This window comes from Micropterus dolomieu, linkage group LG21 (assembly GCF_021292245.1).
Source record: "Micropterus dolomieu isolate WLL.071019.BEF.003 ecotype Adirondacks linkage group LG21, ASM2129224v1, whole genome shotgun sequence".
In the NCBI taxonomy this organism is placed as follows: Eukaryota; Metazoa; Chordata; class Actinopteri; order Centrarchiformes; family Centrarchidae; genus Micropterus; species Micropterus dolomieu.
The window spans coordinates 20,155,342-20,183,121 of NC_060170.1; the positions used below are offsets into that span (position 1 = coordinate 20,155,342).

General features: G+C 40.7%; 1 protein-coding gene across 3 annotated transcripts in view; it reads right to left on the reverse strand.

Annotated features, from left to right (window-relative positions):
• Nucleotides 1–347: 347 nt before the first annotated feature.
• Nucleotides 348–27,780, reverse strand: part of LOC123959580 — a 37,336-nt gene continuing 9,903 nt past the window's right edge. For 2 of the 3 annotated variants that reach the window (XM_046033687.1, XM_046033688.1), the window contains 2 exons: nt 3,659–3,834; nt 348–819 (listed from right to left, as the gene is read on the reverse strand). In XM_046033687.1, the coding sequence (XP_045889643.1) occupies nt 664–819; nt 3,659–3,834 (332 nt within the window). In that variant the 3' untranslated portion in view covers nt 348–663. Of the gene's footprint in view, nt 820–3,658; nt 8,076–27,780 lie in introns of those variants that run through there. The other variant, XM_046033686.1, reaches the window with a different exon arrangement.

Sequence of the window (27,780 nt, forward strand, 5' to 3'; positions counted from 1 at the left end):
CAGTGGCCGTTAGTTGATTTCATGACATGTTATGGTCACAAATCATCGTGATTAAAATGCCATAAATGTAAATTGTACATGGTTGGAATGCCACTATTAAAGTCATGATATCACTTTCTTTTGGTGTTATGTTATGTTTTAAAGTTGGTGATATCCATTGTTACGTCCCCGCTCTCTAGGGGTAGGAGAGATGTAAACATAAACCAGATGGTTTTGGTGTGGGTGGAAAGATTATTTATTAAACAGTCCGGTACAACAAAAAGGTCAAACAGAAAATGGGCAAGCGGGTGCTGCGTAAAACAAAGAACCAAATATAACAAAAAGAGATCCCTCCTAAATGAGGGATTACTAAACTACTTACAAAAGAATAAACAAAAACCTCTCTAGCCGTCGTTCAAAAACCAAAACACAGGGAGCGCAGCACCCCTAAACCTAGTGTATCTAAAACAAGTAATTTCTAACAGGTGTAAGTAATCAGTGATGAGCTTCTCCTAGCCCAATTCTGCAGACCAATACTGAGATCAACCCGGGTGAGTTACCAACTCTCAATAACACACAGATCTAACAAACAAGGACACGCACACACAGCGTTCAATGTCAGGACCAGCGTCGGGGCAAACTACATGGCAAATGGTAGCTGCCTCAATCCAGCAGCAGACCAGCCTATTTGACGGAGAAGGCGCGAAGGCGGTCCTGCAGGCAGCTCAGCAATTGGAGGAGGGTTGGTGCGCTGCTCCAATCAGGATCGTCGGATGTGGGAGGCAGGATCAGCCAGACTTCCCCGAAGACCAGCCAATCCCCCGCCTCACAGTGTACCACCTGTAGGGGGAAACACAGCAGCAACAGTGACACACAGACGGCTGCCGAGGGCAGCCGTAACACTCCCCCCAATAAAACACAGACTGTAATGTCTGAACCATAGTCAGATCACTACGTAATATACATCTCTATACATAGATAACGCGTCAGCGATCACATTTTCATTCCTTTTCTTGTGACGTATCTCAAGATTGTAATCCTGTACAATCAGAGCCCAGCGCATAAGCCGATTGTACATGCGGGAAAGGAACACAAGTGGGTTATGATCCGCGAAAACTACTACTGGCAGAGAACTAGACCCAATGTAAACCTCAAAGTGTTGCAAGGCCAACAACAAAGCAAGAGTGCCATTCTCAATGGTAGAATAATGGAGTTGATGTTTGTTAAACTTCTTGGAGTAATAGCACACCGGACGGTCCACTCCGTCAGTACCACTCTGGAGCAGGACAGCGCCAGCCCCCACTGCACTGGCATCTACCTCCAGCTTAAACGGCTTAGCCAAGTCCGGGGCAGCTAGTACCGGAGCATGACACAATAACGTCTTGCCGCTGTCAAACGCCATCTAACACTCTGGGGCATACATAGAGCACCCTACAGAAACCTCTGTAATAACCGGCCATGCCTAGGAAAGAACGAAGAGCTTTACGCATAGCCGGGACAGGACATGCACTCACCGCAGCAACCTTAGCCTCGACAGGGCGAACCTGTCCCTGTCTGACCTGTCTTCCCAAGTATGTGACGGTGGCTCTACCAAACTCACATTTGGCTAGATTTAGGGTGAGATTGGCCTGGGCAAGACGGTCAAAAACCTGTGTAAGGCGAAGCAGGTGCTCTTCCCAAGTGTCGGTGTAGGTTACTAGGTCGTCTAAGTACGCGCTACAGTTACTGACACCAGTTAACACAGTGTTTACTAAACGTTGTAACGTGCGGGCGCATTGCACATACCAAAGGGCATGACGGTATACTGCAGTAAGTGATCGTTGGTAACGAACGCAGAAACATTGGAGGCACGCTCGATCAACGGGACTTGCCAGTAGCCTTTTAACAGGTCCAATTTACTGACAACACAGGCATTACCCAAATTGTCGACACAGTCCTCCATGCGGGGCAACGGGTACGAGTCGCGCACTGTGACAGAGTTAACTTTCCTGAAATCTGTGATAAAACGTGGTGAACCATCAGACTTAGCTTCTACTAAACAAGGTGAGCTCCATGGGCTTGAGCTGGGTACAGCTAAGCCATGTTGGAGGAGGTACTGGACTTCTCCCTTCATTAACTCACGCTTGTTTTGGTTAGCACGGTACGGGTGAACTTTTATGGGCCGGGGGTCTGTCAGCTCAACATCATGCTCAATAACATGAGTTCTGGTCGGGATGTCACTAAATAGACACAAGGACTGGTCAACTAGATGTATTACGTCCTGTTGGGCTGCAGCAGGCAAGTGCTGTAACTGGCTCGGCAGAGTTTGCAAGGCTTCGGTGTTAAGGAGCCGGGCGCTCGGATGCTCCGGATGACGCAGCCACAGGTCATCAGGATCGGGCGCGGATGCAGGCTCTGTAACAATTACTGCAGCAACAGCGGGGCCGGGCATAGCGATTGGCGAGGCAGACTTATTTCCCTTAACCGGAACTGTATCTCTGTCTCTAGCATGGTATAGCTTCATCATATTTATGTGACAGACCCGGGTTTTCTTGCTCCTCTCAGGAGTACTAATCACATAATCCGTGTCACTTAGACACTCACGGACTTCATAAGGCCCAGAAAACCTAGCGGAAAGAGACGAACCTGTAACGGGTAGGGTTAATACTTTATCGCCTACATGGAAACGTCGGGACACCGCAGAACGATCGTAGCGGGCTTTCATCACTTCCTGTGATACGGAGAGAAACTGCTTGGCGGTGGCATTAGCTTGATGCAAGCGTTCTCTGAACTGACTAACGTAGTCTAATACATTGCGGGGGCACACACACTCAAGAGACAGAAACTGATCATGCAGCACTTTTAGTGGGCCGTGGGGTGTGTGTGCGAACACAAACTGTGCTGGACTAAACCCTAATGACTCTTGCACCGCATCACGAGCAGCAAACAGCACAAAGGGGACTCCCTCATCCCAATCAGTCCCATTCTCCTCACAATATTTACGGAGCATCGACTTTAACGTCTGATGCCACCGTTCTAAAGCTCCTTGTGACTCGGGGTGGTACGCTGATGAGACCACATGGCGCACATTCAGTGTTTTAAGCACCTGTTTGAAAAGGTTAGCTTGGAAATTTGTCCCTCTGTCAGACTGAATGATGCGGGGCAATCCGAAGGTAGCAAAGAACTTAGTCAGCGCTTTAACGACAACACGAGCAGTAATAGTGCGCAGGGGGACGGCTTCAGGGAACCGTGTAGCCGCGCACATCACTGTCAACAAATACTGGTTACCACTCTTAGTGCGAGGTAAGGGTCCTACACAGTCAATTAGGACACAGTCGATCGGGTCATCAATCACTGGGATTGGACACAGAGGCGCGGGGGAAATTACCTGGTTTGGCTTACCTGCGACTTGACATACATGGAAACTGCGGCAAAATCAGGCTACATCGGATTTCAAACCCAGCCAAAAAAAATGCCTAAGAATGTTTTGGTACGTCTTGGTAACGCCTAGATGACCTGACCACTTGCTCTCATGCGCTATGGACAAAACATGCTGTCGATACGGCAAAGGCACAACTATTTCATCCACACTATCCCCTCCAGAATCAGCCCCTAAGAGCGGTGACCATTGGCGTGCTACAACATCCATATCTAAGAAATAAGTGACTTTTTCCCTACTTGCTCTGTTGTTGTCACTTACCACTTTTGCGAAACACGGTTGTAGTGTTGGGTCAGCTCTCTGCTCAGCAACAAGGCACTCACGGGTGACCGGCAGACAATCAGAACCTAGGGGCTTCTTTGCCTCAGCCTCCTCAGACTGAGGTCCCCTGTCAGGCTTCTCCTCCACCTCTTTCAGGTCAGGTACACCTGTGAAAGCTGGCATGAGCACACTGTCACATAAGTTAATGTCAAGGCTTTCGTTCCTACTCATACGAGCTTCTGCACGGGTGATCACACAGGCGGGGAACACTTTAACCAAATCAGTATTATCAGAGAGAGTTACATTACCCGGCGGCGAGTCCAGGACCTCTAGTCTAGGGGTAACCTTGCCTCCAGCAATGTCATTACCCATCAGGAGTACTACACCCTGGACAGGTAGCTCAGGACACACTGCTACTGGGAAGAAACCAGTAATTAAGTCGGACTGTACATGTATCTGGTGCACCGGCTGGGGAACATATCCCATTTCGATGCCACGTAATACGGAACCAAAACCACACGTTGTCTGATCAGTGAAAGGCAAGGCTGAGGCTAAAATCACTGACTGAGAACAAGCAGTGCCTCGTAACACTTTAACTAGGCACGCATCGAAAACAAAGGGCTTAAAGCAGGCATCTACATCTGTACACTCATCTCTATGACTAAGCGTGTGGGACTCTGCTTTGATCAAACCGACACCCTTAGGCTGGGAAACTCTAGGAGATTGCTCCTTACGTTTCAATGTGTAGCAGTTAGCAATTACATGTCCGCTCTGATGGCAGTAGTAACACTTACGATCATCTTTCTTAGCTTGTGTTGCTTTGGGTGGGCTAAGCGGCGGTGAGGGTGGAGTGTGGCGGATACTGTGAGGTTTACCACCTGCTACTGTGGAGAAAACAGTCTTATGCGTAAGCACATACTTATCAGCTAAGGTAGCGGCTGCTGCCAGTGTCTGCACCTTTTGCTCATTCAGGTACATCACCACACTGTCAGGGAGACACTTCTTAAAGTCCTCCAGAAGCATTAGCTCCCTGAGTGAACTAACATCAGTTACCTGACTGGCAGCAGTCCATTTGTCAAACAATACGCCCTTTTCTCTAGCGAACTCAACATACGTCTGGCCCTGCTCTCTTTTATGCTCCTGAAATCTCTGTCGGTACGCTTCAGGGTACCAACTCATAAATGCCAGCCAATCCCCCGCCTCACAGTGTACCTACCACCTGTAGGGGGAAACACAGCAGCAACAGTGACACACAGACGGCTGCCCTCGGAAGCCGTAACACCATTCTTACCAACTTGGTGAAGCAGGAGCACACAATCGAACCGAAGTCCTTGGTGGATGAAAACAGAAAAGAACATACCAGCAGCTGACTTTGGCAGAGAAGAATTGGTAATTTGGAAATGGTTTAAGCCCATGTGCTGTCACTCTTGTTTTCAGATGAAGTTAAAATAATCCAATGCCGGACCATACTGTTTTTATGTACTTTAATAAAATAAAAATAAAAAACGTGATTTGTCGATCGCCACAACAGAGCCTGTGACCCCCAGCAGTCAAGAAATATTTCCACGTTTCAAAGAACTCACGGGCTTGGTGAATATTTGTCATTATTTTTTAGACAGCATAGGGGTTGTCTAGTGATTCTCAAACAAGCAACACACCTATAAACTTTGTTCAGCTGTGAAATCCTGAAATTGTCACCCACCAATCCCCAGCCTATGTTGAACAGGATTTAGTTCTGATGTTTGGAGAGGGTGTATCAGGCAAGCTTCTAGAGAGGTGCTGAAGCAAGGGCAATGTTGCTTTGTTAGTGCTTGAAATTTCTTGTAATGTAATATTGTAATATGCTCATTAGGCCTTAACGATTAGTTCATGGTTACTTGGCTTGAAAGAAATCTTTGCCTTAAATGTGCTCAGACTGGATGTGGCTATGCGTTTGGTACTTTTCAGGTTTTAGGAAACATTTAAACAAACAAACTGAACATATTGACCAGCAGAATGAAACTGATGTTATTGTACAATCTCATGTGACAGCCAAACCAAAGAGCAGTACAGAAGGGGCGAATGTAGAAGAGACAGCAATAACATAATAATAACAACAACCTAAGCTGTTGCAACTCCAGGCAGCAGGATTAAGCCAGTCTACTGTAAATTCTTTTGAGATTCATGGCAAGTAAAAACTAAATTGATCAATTCTTCCAAACCTTTGATGACATATTCACCCAAATTTTGAAGAGCCATTCAATTATGCTTATGAGGCATTTACAATTAGTTCACGTTTTCCGTTTTGCCCTTTCCTAGTTTCCTCCCGGGAATTCACAATTTCTCCCATATTTCTCCAATATTTCTCCAGATTTATGACAAATGTTCACACCTTTTTGTCCTTTTTATTGCCACAACCTGTGTCTGGCACTGGACAGCATAAGCTCTACAACTCTAACCCTAACCTCATATGGTGTGAAATACATTTGTCTTTTGAATTCACTTCAGTATGTCTACACAGCCATCCATTTTTTTCTGTAGATATAGTGCATATAGTGTACATTTTCAAGGGAGTTTCTCAGTTGAAGCTGAAACTTTCAGGATAATTTTCTAAATGTCCAATGTAACAACTTGCTGGTAGAATAAAATATAAGCGTCTCTGCTTTTAACAACAATTTCACTAGACCAAAAGGTGGCTTTAACTGTGGTTAAACCAGCCCAATAGCACAGTATAGAAGCAAAACGGGCAATGCTAAGCAATGTATCCACCACTGACTGTTAGCTGCCAAACACCTGGATAGAAGGGTTTAATTCTACTGCTGTTTCGTACTAGAGGTTAATACTTTCATTTACAGGTTATTAGTCCTGTTTCACTGCATGTCATCTTACTGTACTATATCCATACTTTATTTAGAGTGATTGATATTGGCAGGCTTGTTTTCAGCTTGCTAGTTAAGCACATAAAATCACACTTTACAAATTATGTTTCTATTCAGACACACCTCCCAAAAATACCGGGTTGTCAGACAGCAGAAACAGAGCAAGGTTTAGCACTAACAACACCTGTAGTAAAATAAACTTAATCTAGCTCAACCTTATTCTAGCAAAACGTGTGACCTTAACTTTACTACCAACTAAAAAAAACATAGCTAATGCTACAAGTTAACTACACGCCCCGGACGTCGTCTTCCCAATTTTTATCCTACTGCTGCCCATTGAAGGTGCATCATACAAATGAACGAGTTGAAATATAGCTGGCTGGCAATGCTGATAAACCCTCAGAAGTGTTACAGCCTAGGTGTAGGTCATATGAAATAAACAAAAATAAATTTATGTGTTTGTGTACCTTGCTAAATAGCTAACCGGTACATGTAACATTAGCTAGTAGAAACGCCTGTGCACCCACGTTAGCCAGCTGAAAGTTGAAACTCCAAACACATGCAGTCTTCCTATATTAACAAATTTGTGAATTGCAGTGCTACAAACAGAATACAAAACACAGTCTCACGCTCGCACATTAAGCTAGCCACTGACTTGGTGACGTTAGCCATTTGTAATTCAACATTTTAAGAAACAAGACAAGTGAAATGGCAAAAAACAATATAAAGTTATTCTAAACTGTTGATTCTGTTGAAATGCCAGTTGACGTCACAAAAGTGGTGCCATGAAAATTCCTACTGTTTGAAACGGGAAGGAGTGGGGAGGGGCTTTCCAGAGTAGTCCCTACATAACGCCAGTTTTTACATTCATAGGTCACATAATGCACTGACTATTTTTTCAAGTAGTACACAAGAAATAATGGTTGATTACCCTGCACGAGTTGGTAGTGAACAAGTGACAATTTATTATAGCCACCAGCAGGGAAAAACTAATTTCTTGGCAGTAATGTGAAAGCAAAGCTAATGGCATCATCAATTGTGTGAGAATTATGTATTCATACTTTCCCTTTGCTTTATCTTTCAAATGATTTCATGTAACCTTTGGAAACTGTCAGAGAACCTGTTCTTACAGAATAACCCTGTGGGAACATGTTGCCTCACTGCTTTACTCCCTCTCTCTACCTGTCTCTCAGCAGCCCTGTCTCTGAGATGTTGAGGTTTCATTTACTCCTCTAACACAGAACATAATTTATCTTTGTATTTACCATATTTTACAAACAAACTAGAAATTACCATTATGTCTACACACTAAATCCAGTTGCCCAATCTATTATTCAGGCATTAACCATCTTTCTATTCCCCCACATAGTCAGGGAGTATAAAATATATTTTATGTGTCAATGGTGTGGAAGCCTGTTGCATTGTCACAACTTATATGATATGGTCTGCAGTAACCTGTAGTACTTTCAGCCAACAGCAGAGGACTCTGTTCCTGCCCTGTGTGTGACTTCTATCCTTGGTTCTGGTCATAACCACTATTTTAGAGTTGATGTATGAAGATGAACAGCAGGGCTCTCTTCTGTAAAATCTGTGAAGGACAATCCTTATAGCTTTCAACTCAACAACCTGTAAAGTATGTATTTTTGTCTTTACTTTGTAACTTAGACAACTTAGACATCTGGAAGAAAATTACTTACTTGATTATTACCCCATTTGTTAAAAATGGACAAATAACATACTGAAAACATTTATGGAAACAGAGTTTAGAGCCAAAGTCTCATATTTTGACTCAGTTTTCTCATCACACGAGTAGATTATTTAAACCTTTGGCCTGTCTGTAAGGGCTTCAGATGAATATAGCTGACAAAAGAGAGTACCAAATGGCATACCCTAAGTAGAGCAGAAGTGCTAAGCCTCTTCAAAGCCAATATTAAGCCTACGTGACAGTATTGTGCCCTCCATCCTTTCTTTGTTTGGGTTTGTAAGGATTAGAGACATCTAAAGAGATTTTTTCTAAAGGCCAGCAATGCTCAACTTTCAGTTTACAAGACTCGCATATTGAGAATTATAACACAAGAGTGGTAAAGACCAGGTGTTTTAGATAGAAATAAAACCTTGGCTTATATGACAGAAGCTTTTTTTATATATGGTAAAATATTTGTAAAAACAAATACCTCTGTAGAGGTAAATCTAAAAGCTTTATGTACTAAACCTGTTAAATACAATACAAAACAAGTTCCTTGATCCAAGTCCAATTTATTAATGAAACAACAAAAAGCATGTCTATTATTCTGAAGATTTTAAGAATATTTCTTCAAGAAGATTGCTAAAAAAGAAGCACTGCAATTGTGGCAGTACCTTGACTTTCATTTGACAGTAAGGGTGTTATTTATGGGCTCCAACACCTTGGCCACAGAAGCAGAGGAAGGAAAGGGAAGGACCGTGCTGTGCCAGTTTGAGGTCATGGTCAAACTGAAGAAATAATATTGAACATGTGCATCCTGGTTTTGTACAACCTATTCAAATAGTTCACCTGTTAGAACAGAGTACTTTAAAAAAGAGAAATTGGGTTCGTGTCATACTTGAGAAAAGTAAAAGTGGCTGGTTTATGTCCTACATTAGGAATACTTTTATATATTTCTGTCTGTATATACACTTTGTTCAGGATACATTTTAGCAGTAAGACCACATGATGTGTGGTTCCAGCTACAAAGTGACGAAACTGCAGACAATAACTGGATTGGTCCATAAGGAAACTAAGCTGGATGGTTAGGATTACCCACATTCCCTGGACTGTTCAGATAGTTCAGAATAAGGACAAAAAAATAGGAAATAGATTTCATGTTAGTAAATAGTCACAGTAGTAAAACTTACAGTTTCATTAGATGGTGAGGAGTCCAAATATTTGAAGGTTTTACAACTAATCTTGAGCAGGCTAGATAAGGCAACAGCTTTTAGGAGGAAGCTTTAGAGGAGATGGGTTGGCCTGGTCTTAGTGAATTGATGCCATATCCAAGCTGAAAGTTGGTAATGACAGATGGTTTCCTGGATGTGTAATAGTAGAGCTAACAAACACTAAAGCCCAAAACAGATACTCTGTCAAGAGATTTAGGTCAACAAGTAAATTTGTTACTATATATAGTAAATGCTAAAGAGATGGACAGCTTTCTTCCTGTTTTGCTTGCAATGTTTTTTTATGAAACATGTAGAGATTGTTTTTCAAAAACAGTAGATTTTACTGTTATTCCATTGAAATGTAAACATTCAACGGTGGCTCATTGGATCCGCAATTTCAGGTTGAGACTTTTTCTAGATCGAGACATAATCTCTGAAGAGAGGAATCGATTTCCCCCACCCACCCCTGCTAGCCACATTTCTTGTGCCATCCCTTGGCATAAGAATTTAGCAAATATTATGATACATATTTTTATTGCAAAGATAATTTTACTGCTTCGTTGAAATAAAGTAGAAAATATGTGGTGCCCTTCATTTTACTACTTTAAACCTGATGTGCGCTTTCAACTTCATTCACCTCCTTGTCAAGGCAAACTCTAAACATATGATTTATTGCTCCTGTGATTATGCTCACATACAAACATACATGTAGGAACCACATTTCTCAGCGATGTGTCCTTAATCATTTTAATTTCATAACTTTGCCAGCAATAACAATATTTTAAAAAAATGCTTACTCCTGCTTTCTGTATGTCTCCCGCTTCAACATGCAAAGGCAGGCCCTGTATAAATTACAAGTGATCTTGTTTGAAGAAGTGTGTGTATAAGTGCTGAGGCAGAAAGGGGCAGAGGCATGCAGGCCTTGAAGGACCTTACAAGCCTTTCTTTCACCACTTCTAAAATCCATATAAAGAAAAAGTCAATTTTACTGAAAGAAAAATATGGTAAAAATGGCAATTTCCCTCTACACTTTTTTATGTTACTCCACCATCTGTCAACCTCCTCCAGCTCACACTGAAATTTCAAATTAGGAGGATCAGCCGTCCCATCACCCTAGTGCTGTTGACACTGATGTTGTGTTTGGAAATTGGTAGGTATGATGTGAACTAGGTTTTAAATGGTGTACAGCTGGTATAATGTAAGCGATAGTTTAGTACTAAGAGTGGGTCTGGACTATGGTTGTTTGTGGGAGGACAGAGCTTAGTGTTGCACTGTCAGGACTTTATTTATCATATATTATGTTTTGAACTATATTTATGTATGTAAGTATGACAGGTTACTGTCGGCATGTAATGCAGCTATTGTTATGCAAGTTGTCGACTTTGTAACGACTATATGATCTACTAGATTTCCATATTAAACGTGAAATCTGTACTTTTCTACTTACTGTAAGCTTCTTCAGCTCTATGAGATAAATAAAACAAAGCTGCTAGAGGAGTGAAAAGGTTGTGTAAAGAGACTGGCCTGGCTGCTTGCAAGCCCTAGCACTGTTTGAATCCATCACCTAGCCCATATTACAACTGTCCTGGAGAATGAACAAGTTACATTATCAATAAACTGTTGTGTAAAGACAATATATTTCCTGAAAATATGTTCGGTCATATTAACATGTGTTCCAATCTATTCCTTGTCCATAGACTCTTGCCTAAATTACTTTCCACTCAACTGATCCATGGCTACACTGGCTACTTGTGAACAAAATACACAGAGATTAATAATAAAACATTCATCCTTTGCTACCATTGTGCTTGCTGCTGCAAAATATGGGGATTGTTCTCCTGGGTTAGTCAGGAGTGAAATGTGAAAAGCAATGTGTTTAATGATGACCCCAATGTTGACATTTGTTCTTTATACTACAGGTATCACAGATGTTTTGAATTCTACTGACTTTTCCCCCTTCTACATGCACCATGGATATAGGTGAAGTAGTGCAAGAAATCCCTACTCTGCTCCTGAGGATTGTAAAATCAAAAAAATGAGATCTCAGTTAGATCCCCCTCGCCCCACCTAGTAGAAGTACTGCAGTAATACTTCATGACGACAGCAGAAAGAACATGATAAAGTTTCAGGCTGAATACTGAATGTAAATGATGTCGTAACCTTTTATAGAAGGGGCATCCTTAATAGGTAAGACATGTTACTGTATACTTAATCAATCTATGCTCTATAGCATGTAAACAGGACTGAATGAAGCATATTTTAAGCAACCTATGCGAACAAATAGTCTTGTTTAAAATACAGTCAGTAGTTATGTTAGTGCAGTTCTTGTAAAAGCAAACCGTTAAATGGCACACAAAGTAGGCTCTTATAGGATCACAGAGGTATAATTCATCCCTGAGCTGTTAAAAAACATACTGTATTTTTATGTCTGAGGTTATCAAGGCTGATAAAAAAAATTGCCACAGAGAAGTTCTCCTGCAGTAAGGGCTGATGAAGTAGCTGCTTACTGCACCCTTCAGGACAATAAAAAGGAAAATATTTTTACTGTCATGTCCTGGTGCCTCAGTGGCCTAAGACGTGTATTTTGTAACTGATGTTCTGGATTCCAGTCTGAGCCCGCACCTCTATCTCATGTCATCTCCCTCCGTTTCCCAATCTTGCCCTTTTCTCTATACTTTGAAACTAAAATCTACAAAAGCAAAGTTATTTTCAAGGGGGAAAAAAATCAACTGCCCATGAGCCTCTGGCACTATTGTAAAAAGGACATACAACATCCTAAACTGGGTTAAAATTTCCCTTTGCTAATATTTAGTATACTATTATTTCAAGGGCATACACATTAAGGATAGCTACTTATTTTGTAAGTGCTGATACATCAGAGGCTGTCTCTCAAAGGAATTCACTTTCCACCAACATGTATGCAGGCAAACACACTCAATCATAGTCACAAATGTAATTGTCTGACGAAGCCAGGGGAAGGAACCTACTTCCTATTTAACTTGTTTCTATGCTTCTGTCTCCTCATTGAGGTGGCATGATTAATGAGGCTTCCCTACTTCACAATGATTCAGGTGAGTCTGGAGTGAGTGTGCATGTGTGTGTCTATTTTTGTGTGTGTATGTGTGTGTCTGTGATGTTCTCCCAAGTACTGATGCTCTACAGCATGAAATAGTACAGCAAGACAGAAAAAGATTGAGATGGAGGAGAAAAGAGTGAGAAAAAAAAAAAAGATTGACTTACCATTAAACATTTAGCAACTGAGACTTCAACTATCTACCCGTCTCTCAATCTTTCTTCTTTTCTAACCATTTATAGATATTACATCCTTGGAGATCCTACTTATCTTTGCATCTCAACACACACACACACACACACACACACACACACACACACACACACACACACACACACACACACACACACACACACACACACACACACACACACCAAACTGTTTCTATGCAATACTGTGTTGAGAACATAACTTTTTAACATGGACGGGTTTCTTGTTGTTGTTTTATTCCTCCTCTGCTCTCTCAGTTTCCATCCTTTAGCCATGTGTCTTTTTGCCCTAGGTCCGAGAGGTGGCTTTGGTATTTGGCCCACCTTATGGGTTGCAGGGAGGAAATGCAAGCCAGCCAAAACAAACTGCATCCCCAGCTACTGGCAGGAGGGAAGAAACTGTGTACACATAATTTGCTTATGGTTTGCAAATTAAGGGCTGAATTTGCTCCTAGCTCTGTTCTGCATCTGTCTCTTCCTTTTCTTTTCCCCTATCCCCTCCTCCCCCTCGACGCCTTTCTCCCTTTCTTCCTCTGTTTTCGAGAAGAGTTGCGAGGAAAGTAGGCTATTAAATCCTTGAATATATGAGGCAGAGAGGGTATCAAGCGCTCATGTAAATTATCCCAATATTTGCATCTGGGTTTCACTGCAAAAAGGTCCCCACCACTTCTACAACCCAATTCCAATTTCATCTAGCGGATAATTGTCAATTCAAGCAGGAGTGTAAATTCTATCAATACACCTCCCATCAATCCTCCCTCTCATATATACGCTCATATTCCCTTTCCCTCGTTTGTTTGCCTGAATGACTTGTTTCAGAGGGAAGGAGGGAGGCGATCCATTTTCAAAATTTACTATTCTCAATGCTGCTATTGTTATTTTTTCTTACTTACAGATGAGATGAGCAGTGCTTTTCTGACTTGAAGAGGAGAGGAGCGGAAAGGAATACTGGGTGTGGGGAGGAAATATTTGTGATGCTGCTTAAATATATATATATATATATATATATATATATATATATATATATATATATGTGTATGTATATATATATATATATATATATGTGTATGTATGTATGTATGTATGTATGTATGTATGTATGTATGTATGTATGTATGTGTGTGTGTGTGTGTGTGTGTGCACACGCGTGCATGCATGCGTGTACATAAATGACCACAATACAGTACACCATTATCAAAGGGGCATTCACCATATTAATATCTTCGCCATCAGACTTTCCATCTCGCCGTGTGCCTCTCCTCCTATGATTCAGATCTGCTCTATTACAAGACTACAGAAGCCTGAAAATATGATCCCCTGGTGTCCTTGCACAGCCTGAAGTGGGCACGCACACACAGAGGGCCAGTGCTGGCTTAATAGCCTGTCTAGTCAGCTGACCCTGAAAGCTATAGAAAAAGTGAGGGAAGAGTGGCAGGAGTAGGAGTGGGTGAGCAGAGGGAGATAAACTCTCTGTCAAATGGACGCATTGGGATAGACAGAAGTCATGGAGGACTCAATGACACACACCGAATAGATTCCCAACCACTGATAAGGGCTGCATGTACTGTAGAGATAGCTCCAAATGATGTGGCTGAAGATAATGGATGCAGGTGTTATGGCACTTTCTATGTTCGACAAGTGTGTTACAGTATTGAGTGCAAAAAGGATATCTTTTTTAAAATCATCGACCTCCACAGGAAGGTCATTGTGCAGGTTCAGCTACATAAATGCAGCATATGCAGACGCTTTTTTGTTGGGGGTGCTGAACCTTGATATAACGACACCATGCAATACTGAAGTGGTATGTGGATAAGGTAAACATGGTGGTTTAAAAGTAAGAGGTACACCGTTTATCAACTGGGACTGGTCAATTCATTGAAAAATAACCGAAACCAACATTACAACATGACTTTCTAACCAACTTAATTTTAGACATATCGATATGTTTGATAAATAAATTCCTTCACACAGGCTGCCAACTACCCATCAGTCAACGTGATAACAGGACAAAATTAAGCTAAATGTAAAAATACTAAGTGCAAATACACAGCATCTTTTGAAGTGTTCAGTATGGAGTGTGGCGAGTGTGGACAGGCAGGTGTGCTGGATGTCGCAGGGTCAGGTTTGCTGTAAAAGCAAAGGTGGATGCTTAGTATGACCAGCAGTTTCTCAGAAAATGCTACAGCTTCTCCAGACCCAAGCAGAGTTTTGTTTACTTAGCTCCTAAGAATGGTAACACAGAGGTTAACCCTCAAGCTAGCTACAACTTCAGCCTGGAACAGCAGGGGAGTCTCCCATGTGTTTCTTTTGATTTTGTTTAGTTCTTTTTTGTTTTGTTTGTTTTTATCTCTTACCGTTCTCATCTTTGAACGCCTTCTCGCTACTATGTTTTTACAACTTTTGTCTTCATGTTTTAATTTTACCAAACTTTTGACTTTCTTTTGTGATTTTGGCACCGGGTGCTGCTTTGCACTGTCTATCAAAGCACTTTGTAAACTATGTTTTTAAAAAGGTGTATTACAATATTTATTATTTAGTTTGATCATCCTATTTTAACAATCATATACTCAGTTGTGATCTTAACTAGAGAACATGTTAAATAAATATTATTCAGTCATAATCCATGCTTTTCTGTTCATTTCCAGTACAAACAATTAATAAGAGGTCCATTAGGACCACATAGATTGTTGTGCACAGATGTATTTAATAAAATATTTTAAAGAGTTCATACTATGCTCATTTTCAGGTTCAAAATCTTATTTAGGGGTTGTACCAGAACAGGTTTACATAGTTTCATTTTCAAAAGACACCATATGTTTGTCATACTGCACATTGCTGCAGCTCCTTTTCACCCTGTGTTGAACGCTTCGTTTTAGCTATGGAGTGGTACATCTTACCGCTAGAAGATCTTTGTTGAGAGTTGCACATGCGCAGTTCCTAGTTAAGGACTACAAGCCAATCAGAAGCAGACTAGGGCGGGTTGTGAGAAGCCGGTAAGCACGGCTTCATTCAGCTGTTCATGTTCCCCTACCAGCTTAACAACATGGACTGGAGCAAGAGTTTCAGAGTTGTTGACTTATTAATCTGTAAAAAATGTATCTTTCATCCATAAAGTTTTAACTGAGCTCTGTCTCTACATCACAGTAACAACTTCATGTCCATTGACTGCCTGGAAGGTAGCTAGTGTTTGGAAGAGAGAGGAGAGGCAGCAGGCGGACGTCTTGTCACTGTGTGCTGCACTGTGTGCGTCTCTGACTAGCCGCTTGGCGAGCATGATGACACGCATTTTGCTGTGTACTTACAGGGATCAAAGGGAAAAAGCTGGACTAAAAACGAGCTGTTTTCAGGCAGTTCAGAGCAGTGTTTTCTGTGGGAGATGGGAACTCCCTTTGGGGTGGACTTTTTCACTAACCTATTACACAAAAAAGATATATAACTCAATAAAGGAGTAGTAAAAAGCAAAATATGATCACCTTAATAATAATAATAATAATGATTTCAGGTGATGTGATTGCCCTGCCCTATTAATAATATAATATATAATATGTTAACAAGGCTGTTTGTCGTTGTGCTTCAATGTTGCAAGAGGAGCTTGCTGAATGTACACTATGGTGGTTATTACAGTAAACATAACATGCAGGAGTGTGGCGATATTAGTGCAAAAGCAGATTTAAATGATTTTCAACAATGTTTATGCTATAGATTACTAAACAAAAAGGAAAAATAATTTGTATTTCCAGGTCACAGTGTTTTTTTGTTTTTTTTACATTTTTCTTCGCCATGAATGTAATAATGAGAATATGCATCAAAGGTGAGTCAAATCTGCCTGTAAGTATAATGGAAGGCTCATGGTTTGATCCCTTCCTATTTAACTGAAAACCCTCGACAATAAATGCAGCTAATTTCATTGTGCTTGGTACTTAATCTTAAAATAGATATAAGGGTAACTACCTGTAATAGATTTGTGTCTTGTCCAGGACAGTAAACAGAACAGGACAAAAAAGGGTAGCTATACATATTCAAGAGAACGATGAGAGTAAATAAACTGAAAGATATGAACAAATATTGGCTTAACACTCTTGGGGACTTTTGGCAAAGTAGAGCATATGTGACAGATGCCAGCGAGGCTGTGCAGTGTGTAAACCTCACTCCCCGACACCTTAAGAGACGCACTGGTGACTGACGCTGGCGCCCATGAGTTTTGGCCTCCTCGTCAGTGTGTCCACATCCCATACCCGAGGTCAGCGGTTCGAGTCAGGACCATGCAGTACGTTCTCGGGAGCAGCTGGTGACACATGCTCATAATGAAATTAACTGTTGAATACAGTGCTGGGTTGATTTGTGATGATGACAGCCAAGATGATAAATGGGCAGATAATAAATCTGCCTAATCATGTTGCACTTAAACACATTCAGTTATCAGTATAACCCTTGCTGTAATGTGATTTAAATTCAAGTATAGAATTCTTGTGGTGACTCAACTTGAAGAATTCAGGCATTGATGTCAGACAAGTAAGAGAAAACTCATGTCTCTGAAAGACAGAGATGGACTGGAACAAAGGTTTACAGGTAGAAAGTAAAAATATATATACGAGAAGCTCCCAACAATTGCTAATAAAATACAGGGACATGTAGCTGCAGCCTGTCGGGGTGAGCAGCCCGGTAAGACCAGTCCAAAGGGTTAAAATCACATATCCAATAGAGTGCTTCTTCTGAATGAGTGCTCCATTTATCTTGTCTGACTAATGCACTCTGGTTAAGACCTTGTTCCCACTGCCTGGTGCATTTTCTTTTTTCTTGTCTACATATTATGCAGATGAAGATAGCGAGGGTAGAGAAGGGGGTGGTTCCAGGGGTTTTGTCTATACAACCTTCTGTGGAATGGACATTATTGAGTCAATTTGTTTACTTTATGACTCTTCTTTACTTCTCTAATATACTAATCCAGTAATTGTCACCTTCGCCCACAGTGGCTACAGTTTGGCTCTCTTTTAGTCAAGGAACTGCACTACCTACTGTCATAGGAAACCAAAGATAAGAGCAACAGAACATTCAAATATATGAACAAGTCAAAACCCTCACACAGTGGCTGATCCAATACTGCGCAATGTAATATTGGCACTCTTAGAAGATACATTTAGCTCAAATTCATGCCATTACATTTAGCTCAAATTCATGCCATTACATTTAGCTCAAATTCATAATCCCTGGCGATATTTAGTTTCTTATCATAATAAAAATATTAGTTTTATATATCACCAGCTCTTGACAGAATATAATTTATCAAGAATCTTAATAAATATATTATATATAAGCAAAAAGACGTTTTTAAGACACACTAGCAGTGTGTCTCTCGAGATGGCAAAAATGTTGCTGGGACAGTTCAAAATTTTGGTCATAAGGAAAATCCCATGGATCGAAATACAGCCTTGAAAAGACAATTAAACTATTTATTTGTAACCTTTTTTTGGAACAGTGTGCACACTGTTCTCCTCTGTGCCCTGCATGTTAACATGCAAACATTAATGGCCTATAGCATGCTCAGCAGGATGTTAATAATGTATAAATAACCAAACCAGATGTCCTAATTGGTAAACGCACAGGTGACCCTTCGATTAAGGGAACAACGCAGACATTTCTCAGCCAAAGCTGGCTCTCTGCATTTCATCCATAAAGCTATTTTATGGTGTTTGATCAGCATTAGCGGTAGTGTGAAACTTAAATGGTCACACCAGAGGGAATAACATGAACTAGCAGTTTGTTTTGGAGGTGAGTGAAAGACGACAACTTTAAAAGAACGACTTAACAAACCTGCGAGGCCCAAATAAATCAGCAGCAGGGCCTTGCAAACACACAGAGTGGCAGGCAAAAGCAGTCACACACACACACACACGGGGAGATACACAAACACTAATTCACTCACTCACACAGACACACATCAGATTAGTGGAGCCACAGGCTCTAAAGCCACAAACAGCAGGAACTTAATTGAAGCAGGCAGGGACTAAAGAATGTCCTGAGCGTGTCAAATGCTTCCCCTTGCCACTGAGATTGTGACACACACTTCTGAACCAATGGGTCATCATTATCAAATAGATGCATGACTCACTCGCTCACACTCTGTTTTTCTTCATCCTTCTCTCCCTTTGTTTCCCCCTTCCTTCCCCACATGACTGCTCACAGCTGCAATGCATCGAGGGAGCCATAAAACAGGTCAAAATAAATATTCTCCAGGCACACGCTTTAGACTCAAAATAGGCTTGGCTCTGATGGACTAAGGAGAGAAAAGGTGGTGCTGGGGGGGGGTGTTCGTGAAGGAAGGTGGTACTCCAATTTTTACCCTAGAGAGTTTTTTCTACATTCCCATAATCACTGAGTTGTGAATGGGACATGTAGACATGTGGACAAAGAGAAATCATGCTAATCATTGGCAGCAGCAGAAAATTGGCCTGTGAGAATTTTGGCAGCTCGCTTCAACAAGGTGCATACAAAAGTACACATGCAGGGTGTTCAGGTCTTGGCTGATGCTCTCTCTCTGTCCTCACATTGTGATCACTCTGTTATCGTATAATTGCAGAAAATGATTAACATTTTGTTTTACCTTGGCACACAGTAGCTTGCCAGAGTAATAAACTTTCGTCAACAATACTCCAATACCAGCGATGGGATGTATCTAAAAATATTCCACGTGTCCCTTTATGATTTCTCCTCTTTCAGTGTCTCCATCAATTTCTCTTTGATGCCAGTACAGACACTTTGACATGCTGTACAGTACAAATACTTATTTCTTGCACATGGTATAGCCTAATTAGTTACTAATATGATATGCTGCAATGAATTCTCAATTTACAAGGTCCTGTTACAGTATGAGATCATTTTACAGTTCACACCTATTTCCCTACTCACTGCTTGGTGTGTCTACTGTTGAGACAGTACATGTATTGACAATTACTATACGGTATTTAGTGGTTCTTGGTAGATGTACTGCTAGAGCAGAGAGTGTTCTAAAATAATATTTGAACATCAATAATTTTCAGAGTTACATGTTAGGGTGGGCTACAAATAAACACACACTTATGCCGGCTACCTATTCATAAGCTGCCAGCTTTCAAAGGAAATATGTGTATATATAATATGTTATGGTTTATTTTTAACTGCTGGTATGGTAGCCTACAATATGTGAGAGCGGGAAAAAAAAACTAAGAAGCTGTCTCACACACTTATCTATGCTTTGTAAAAACTGAAAAAGACTTTTTTAAATATACGCCATTACTTCTTTTTGTTGTCATTTTTAGTTTAGCTATGCTATTCGTGCTTCCTGAAAATGGTGATCTAAAATATGCTTGGGCGGCATCTATTTTCAATACCTGCATACCTTCCTGACAGTTAATCGAGGTATACGGCAGTCGTCGCAATAGGCGGCCCACAGCAATAATATCTGGCCCGCGGCCAGACTGCTTGGATAGAGCAGAAAAATAAAAATAAATAAATAGATAGTGGTTGGTGCTGAAATAGATCTCAGTCATGACAGCTACAGTTACTCACTCAATTGCTTCCTCTTAAGTGATTGTGCCTCCAAAATAAAAGCGCGTTTTTTGAGTTTATTGAGAGCTTTTACTTTGAAGAGTTCTGAAGGAAAGTTTAAAGAGTCTCTGGCTTGCTTGAGACACCTCTGAAAAAGCTGTCAGTAAACGTGTGATTGGATTCCCCTGAATTTCCTCAGGGAAATGGAAATAAGCATTCATAGGTTTATGTATGCAGATCAAGCAGCACATGCTTTATTGTGAGCATGTGCAAAAGTGTCCTTATAATTAATTTGTTTAACAAGGGAGAAAAAAATATATACACAGTTAGTGGGAATCGATCTTACAAGCTTCCTCATGGGAACCTTGAAAAAAATTTGTCCTGATGCCAGACTTATTTTCAGACCCCTGGTATTTGGTATATGATGGTATTGCAAATGAAATGATTAACTGGTATATGCAATTATCCTATTAGGTTAAAATACTTATGAGCTATAGAATAATGACTTCCACTTGTGTTGCCACAGTGGATACCAACACATCAGTGGGCTGAATGGAGAGGATATGCACACAGCGTCTCACTAGAGACATCATCGGTACTAGAGATGGTTCTTTCTTATAGTATACTGAAAGTATTCACCAGTATAACCACATTTGATTGGATACCAGCAGACGGGATCAACAGAAGCAATACAAGCTAATGCATGCCTGCATGACATGTCTCTTTGATTAAAGCAAAAACAAGTCACTAAAAGCCAGTCAGATTGATAAGAGGGTGGGAACAAAGCTGTGAGCTGGTGAAACTGCTTCATTCAAACACACTAAATAATATCAAACACATTGCAGGTTTTGGAGTGGAAAACACTGCTTTTAATTAACTTGAATCATTCAGACTGTCAGAAAATGATGAAGAGGATCTTTCAACAAATTAGATTACTTGATTAATCTCCTCCTCAAACATGACGCACAAGGAACCACAGGCTGTAGTGCTTTATCATACGTGAATCAATAACGGTGCAAATATGCCTGCTCAAACTAAGTGAACATAACGATTTCATATCTGTGCCCTCTTTAGTTAATAATGGCCTTCACAAGCTCATTGTTGCACAAAGCAACAGCAATGCAGCTGCCCCTTAATTGCTGACACAGTTTGTAGCTGACACGGCATAAACAACTGGTTGTCACAGAGTAAAATAAAAAAAAGTTATGCTTAGTATATATTCCACACATGAAGAGTCTGGGGCACTTTTCAGAACAGACAAGTACTATAAGTGCCAAGAATGACACTCTTAACCAGTATTAGACTGCAAGTAATGCTCACGTGAAAGCCATGAAAAAGACCTGCAGTACACTGTTTTGAACTAAGTCATGCGCCACCAAGCTGGAAATCAAAAAATAAATTGTTAGGTAATGAACAAACCACAATCATATTAAATGTATTCCACCATGCCAGATTACTTCCAGATGTGAAGTGATCAGCAAATAAGACAAATATGATGGTCATTCATTAAATATACTTGAGTGAATGAGAACATGAACGCTCACTAGTCAGGACAGAATAAGGTCTGGTTTTGTTCACAGTTCAGTGATTTAGACACAGAACTAAATCAGCATGTAAAAATATGTTTAATGTGTTTTTTTTCACCTTTAACAAGCAACAGAACAAGATTTATGACTCATCAAAAAGTAATATAATGTGGTTACTTTACATAGAAGTATGGGCACTGAGGTGAACGTAACAGAGCCACAGAGACATTCACTCATCATTTGGTAGCAAGTGAGCCTTCACTAGAGGTGGGGACAATTTTAGGTCATTAGAAAAATGGCAGGTACATGTCCATAGCAGAGCTAGCTAAAATTGCACCCCTGATTGCAGCCAGTGCCAGTGATGAAGCAAATGGAGGGTGGCAGGGAGCAGTAAAGTACGTGTGGCAAAGGGCACCTTTTTCAGACTCCTCAGCGGGGCTTTACCTTATGGCATTTGTTGTTGTTTTTTTACAAAACTTTACTAAATATACAAAAATAGAGTCAATGATTCAGTGTCTCCTCTGAAGTTGAAACTCAAGAACAGCAAAAATGATTCACATGAAGCAGCTCTTTGGCATGCTGTGCCACTGAACCGCACGGGTTTGTTCGATTGTTGTTGTGTACCAGAAGCTGCTGATGTTGAAGTTCTGACCACAAATTAATCCAGAGGCTTGTAGAAACAAATTAATGTCTACATTTCAACCACACCGTTTTTGTGGATTAATGCAATTGTGATAGTTAGCTCTATGGGTAGTGTTTTAGACTGAGAATGAAAGTATCACAAATAAACAATTACATTTATTTTGATACAGGCCGCAAAAAAAATATCTCTACATAAATTTGGTAAAGTGCTACAGGTAGAGTGAGTGAGTACATGACTAACACCTTTCTCCGTAGATGTCATACCTTGACAGATTTTTGGGTCATTACTGACTATAGACAACAACAGAACAAAGAAACTAAGCGGTAACTAAGGTAACTAATAGGAATTACCAAACTTAAAACCCTTAAGGTCACTATATGTATGTGTAATTTACTAGGGGACCACAGTATATTACCACTGCAGCATACTCAAAGATCCTTGTTGATGTAGTACATGTACACATAAATAACATGAAAATGTTATTTAGGTGGAGTGCCAGATGAAGGTCACTTTACCTGACAAGGTAGATCTGAAGCAGTGCAAGGCAGATATTTCATCTTTCGTTGAATACATTTTATTTATTTTTATTATTTTTTTAGTTGAAGAAGCAAGGCCAGTCAGTGGCCTTGAAGATGCAAGGACACTGTGCACTTGAGCTCCACAATCTAAAGCTGTCTCAGGGACCCTTTTGTAGTAGCCAAATACCCGAACCTCTCACTCGCCTCGCCTAATACAGCTCCATCATGTGATGGATGACAACTGAACTGGCTTCCTCACACTCACTGTTCAATTGGTAGAATTGGGGTATTGTCATTCAGGTATTTACACACATACAGAAACACACCAGACCAGTTTACATAAAGACAAAATTATTTTAACAGTATTTATGCCAACTGTGGTCATCACAGAAAACCCTACCGAAACCTCATACCATCATAAGGAGGACAAAGGCATGACTGTAGGTTCACAATTAAGAGAAAAGATTAAGGCGAGATGTTGGATAAAGACAGAAGTATGTGTACTCCTGGATATTTTTACTCTGTTATGAAACATTTTGGCTTCTAAAATCACAATGAGTGGGAAGCCACACATGAGACTGCTGTACTGTATTCAGCCAATAGTCCATCTCCGCAAGTCTGCATATTACTCACCTTAAAATTTATCTTCAACAACTTCAGCCATGCATAGAATAAGCTGTAATCGTATTTTATTATCTTCACCTTGACTTCCATGCATTTCATTTATAAATTACAGCTCACAGTGTGTGGTTTGTGCCTGCGTGATGATTTGTGCTGTAGTGGAATAGTCTGTGTGCTCGTGTGTAAGTAGTGGGGGGGCTGAGCACCAACAGTGCTAGGACCATGACATGGAAGGTGGTACAGGTAGTGTAATGGTTTTATCTTGCTCGGATTTTTAGCAGCTCAGGCTCTGACAGCGTTCTAAAGGGTAGGATAGACTCTTTCCCCCAAAAACCCACTGTATTTTTGGTTTGTTCAGTAAGATATTGTGTCATATCAGTCTCTCTTTATGCGGTGGTATTACATTGCTCTGTTACTGCTTGTTTTAAACTTTGGTACATATGTATTAATTGTTACACTACATGTTTTATGATTTTTAAGCATAATAAAAACTTAAGAAGACAAACTGCTGGAGGTGTTAATTATAATGTGTTGATAATTACTTGCGGTCTCTGTAAAAGCTCATGTCTATTCCACTCCTTTGCTTCCCCGTCTGTCTTAGTCTGCAGAGAGTGGAGGTGTGCAAGGCACATTAGCATTCCTCTTTGCCATTTTGTAGCATAGTGGAGATACGTTTTGGCTCATACTCTGATTCAAATAAAGACCTATAATCATCATCATCCAAAATCACAGATATCTGAATCTATGTCAGGCTATGTTGAGTCACAATTTTAGCAGCTGAGTCAAGTGCTTCATCTACAGGCATTCACTTGCTTGATTTCCCTTGTTGTGCAATCGGGAGAGTGAGGTAGGTTGCCAGACCATTAGGCTTTCACAGTGGTTGTGTTTTCCAAACCAGGTTCACTGTATAATGGTGCAGAAACCACTATGACAATTAGTTCAGTTAAAGTCTTGTTGATATGCCTCGTAGCTAATTAAATATTGAATACAATACTCTAAAAGTCTTAGTCCCATCAAATTCAACCCAGATCATTTGTTCACCTTTCTCTATAGCCTACAGCACTAGTCACACAAGACTACCGTTCTTCTGTGCTGCAGCATCTGCAATGTTTGTTTAGCTGGTTATTTCACTGTCTTAAAATTAACGTTTTGGACATGAGAAGATTCCTACTTGTTCCCATTTTCGCACATAGTGAATGATTTGTGTTTCCCATTTCTCTACAGGCAGGAGGACATGAAATGAGAACTAAAAAGTTGCACACGTTCAATCATTTTCAAAGACATCAAGGTACTGTACGTCATGAACTCGTGGATTTCAAATCAATGGGTTGTTTATACAAACTCTTCTTGAGAACACAACTGAAAGCACAATATTTTAAGCCAGATAAGACTGGACCAAAGACACGTTGTTGTAGTGAAGAAGCTAGCAGACTCAGATAACAAGAGGAAGTATGTTACAGCACACAAAGGAGACAGTGAGGCCGAAAAAAGCAATATTTCATTGAGAATGGCAACACGATAAGCAAAGATTTTAATATCCTTTAAAGCAGTTCAGCCATGTCTTCTTTGCCTTAATAAAAATAATATTTACATTTAGATTCAAGCATCTTTTGTCATACTATCACTACCATCTGATGTATCAGTCATATTGACAATATATCAATTAAAACTATAATATGTTAATTATATGATTATTATGACCATACTTATTTACATATATATTTGATTCCCTTGTCTATAAACGTGTGTCTTGCAGGTACAAAATATCTGATCATCATGTGTGAAAATCGAGTTTGACTTTGGAACAAATTTGGTAGGAGTGAGAAAGTAAGACAGGCAGACAGACAGAGAAAGAGAGACTGCTTCACATTTAAGTACTAAAGCCTTATGGCCCATTGTTCTCATATCAGTGTGGAGAAAATTGCAATAACAACTTTCTGCATTACATTTTTTCTAAGAATTTCTAATATTTATGAAGTAATGGAATAGAAAATTGGAAGGATGAATTCAGTCTACTTAAAGTGGATAGAGAAATCTAAATTTAAAAACTAACCCTTTTCTGTGAGAGGCGTCTAGACATGATCACTCTTCAATCAGACACACATGCTTTTTCAGTGGCTGCAACTCTAGCTGTCAAAGAATCTAAAAAGTAAAGATTATCTTGGACTTGCACAGCCAACCTTAATACAGCTATATCAAAGGACACAAGACTACCAGATACACACATGCATGCACACAAGCACCACTCTGTTTTACACACATCAAAGCTGAAGCACAAAGAGCCTGCGGTCTCACTCTTCTTAAGTTTGGTGCATATCGATGTGCATGTGTATCTGAGTGAGTGTATGGGGTTTTTTTTGTGAGTGTGTGTGTGTTTTTGCGCAATAGGTTTGAGCAGGTGTGGGGGATTTTCTCATCTCAGTGGTCCTCTCAAGCCCAAGGCTTGTTCCCCTTTTCAACACTTCCAAAAAAAAAAGTAGGTAGTCCATCATCTGTAAGAATTTCATGGCTTTACCTCAGTTACCAGAGGACATATTGCATATAATAGCCCAAAATAACAAATTACGCATCGTCATTTCATTAAAATAGGAATGGCTGTGTAATGCATCAGATTTACATATATTCAGTTCAAAATAACTGATAAAGCATCATATTTGAATCCATGTAATTCCAAATTCTGTTTAATTAATTAATCAAGACATTGATACTGATTAAGTGTTTGTTATTTCTCATATGAGAGATGCATCTACAATTCTCAGACCAGCGTGACAACAGATCACCATTTTTATCCAACTTCTGAATGATCTCTCAGCAACAGTGCAACAGTGTCCTGCTGTGACTTTGCAGCAGCGTTATGTGAACTTTCCAATCCATTAATCCATAATGGATTACTGTGGTGGTAGCACTGATATCATTATCCTAGATTGAAAGCAGGCTATTCTGCTCAGACCGCTCTGCTGATCTGTGTGTCTGGGTAGCTGTCCACGCTCCACGTCTATCCATAAGATAAATACCCTTTCCACTGTCTGACCAACATTAGGGATCATGTGTAGTGTACCAACAGTGTGGATTTGTGCATTTTATATTAAATAATTTGGAGACTCAAAATTCCTCCTCTCTCTCTCTCTCTCTCTCTCTCTCTCTCTCTCTGAGAGAAGGAGGGGGGGATGAGATATCAACTCTCAGACGGCTGAAGAGACCCCAAAGGAAGAGGTGAAAGGTTCGCTCTCCCTAAGTGCTGTTTCAGACAAAGAAACACTGACCACAGATTAGCGTTCTCCTGAACAGCCTATCGAAACTCTTCTTAAGAGAGGGCAGGAAACCCTAAACTGCCCCCCCACACACGTAACCATGGCCTTCCTCTTTGTTTGATTACCTCACATCAAAGGATATTCTCCCCTTCACAGCCAGATGCAAATTTGAGAAACTCCAGGACACCAGGAGGACAGCCCTGAACTCCTTTGTGTAAACTGTCTCCTCAAGACTCAAGAAAAATTACCTTGTTTAATTAAATAATCTTTTAGTTACTCAACTAGGTCTCCCCACTCCATTTTAGTAGTTATGTTACCATGTTGTTGTTGTTGTTATTTGTTATCAATTAGACATATTGAAAGATAAGAAGACAGTCTCTCAGGCAAACCGAAGACAAGCACCACCTCAGGGGAACAAAGGACTGCCCTCTGGGAACCACACCACAACAGACAAAACAGCGACACACGCTCTTGTTCGCTCTCTTTTCCTCTGCTTGTTCCTGGCTCTCCAACTGCGCTTCGGCACGCACCCAGCGTGCCCCCTCTCCCGGCAACGCCCTAAGAACTTCGACCTGTTTTCAAGCCACACACGCGAAGTGCCGCGACCTCAGCTTTCCCTCGTTTCCAGCAAATTTACTTGCGTTTTATTTTCTTTGGTTTTGTTTTGTTAAAAGTTATCAGTCCGTTAAGCTACACTAATTTAATTCAAGAACAACCAAGTTCTTTTTAAGCTTTATGCGTCAAGCTAATCCCACTGAGGTCGGACCCCGCCAAGTGGTCCCGCCAGCAGTAACAAAGGACGACCAAACCTCTGACCCGAGCCAGGGTTGGAAAGGCTCCCACTGCGAGTTTCTTCAGTAAGCCGACAAAAGACGGACCTCCGGAGCAATTCCCTGGCGGAGAAAGCGACGGCTTTAAGCTGTCCTAACCGAGAACGCACGGAACTCAGCCAGTGTGAGGCCGTCTGCCAGCAACCAGGCTGGGAGAAACGACATGCAGTAAGA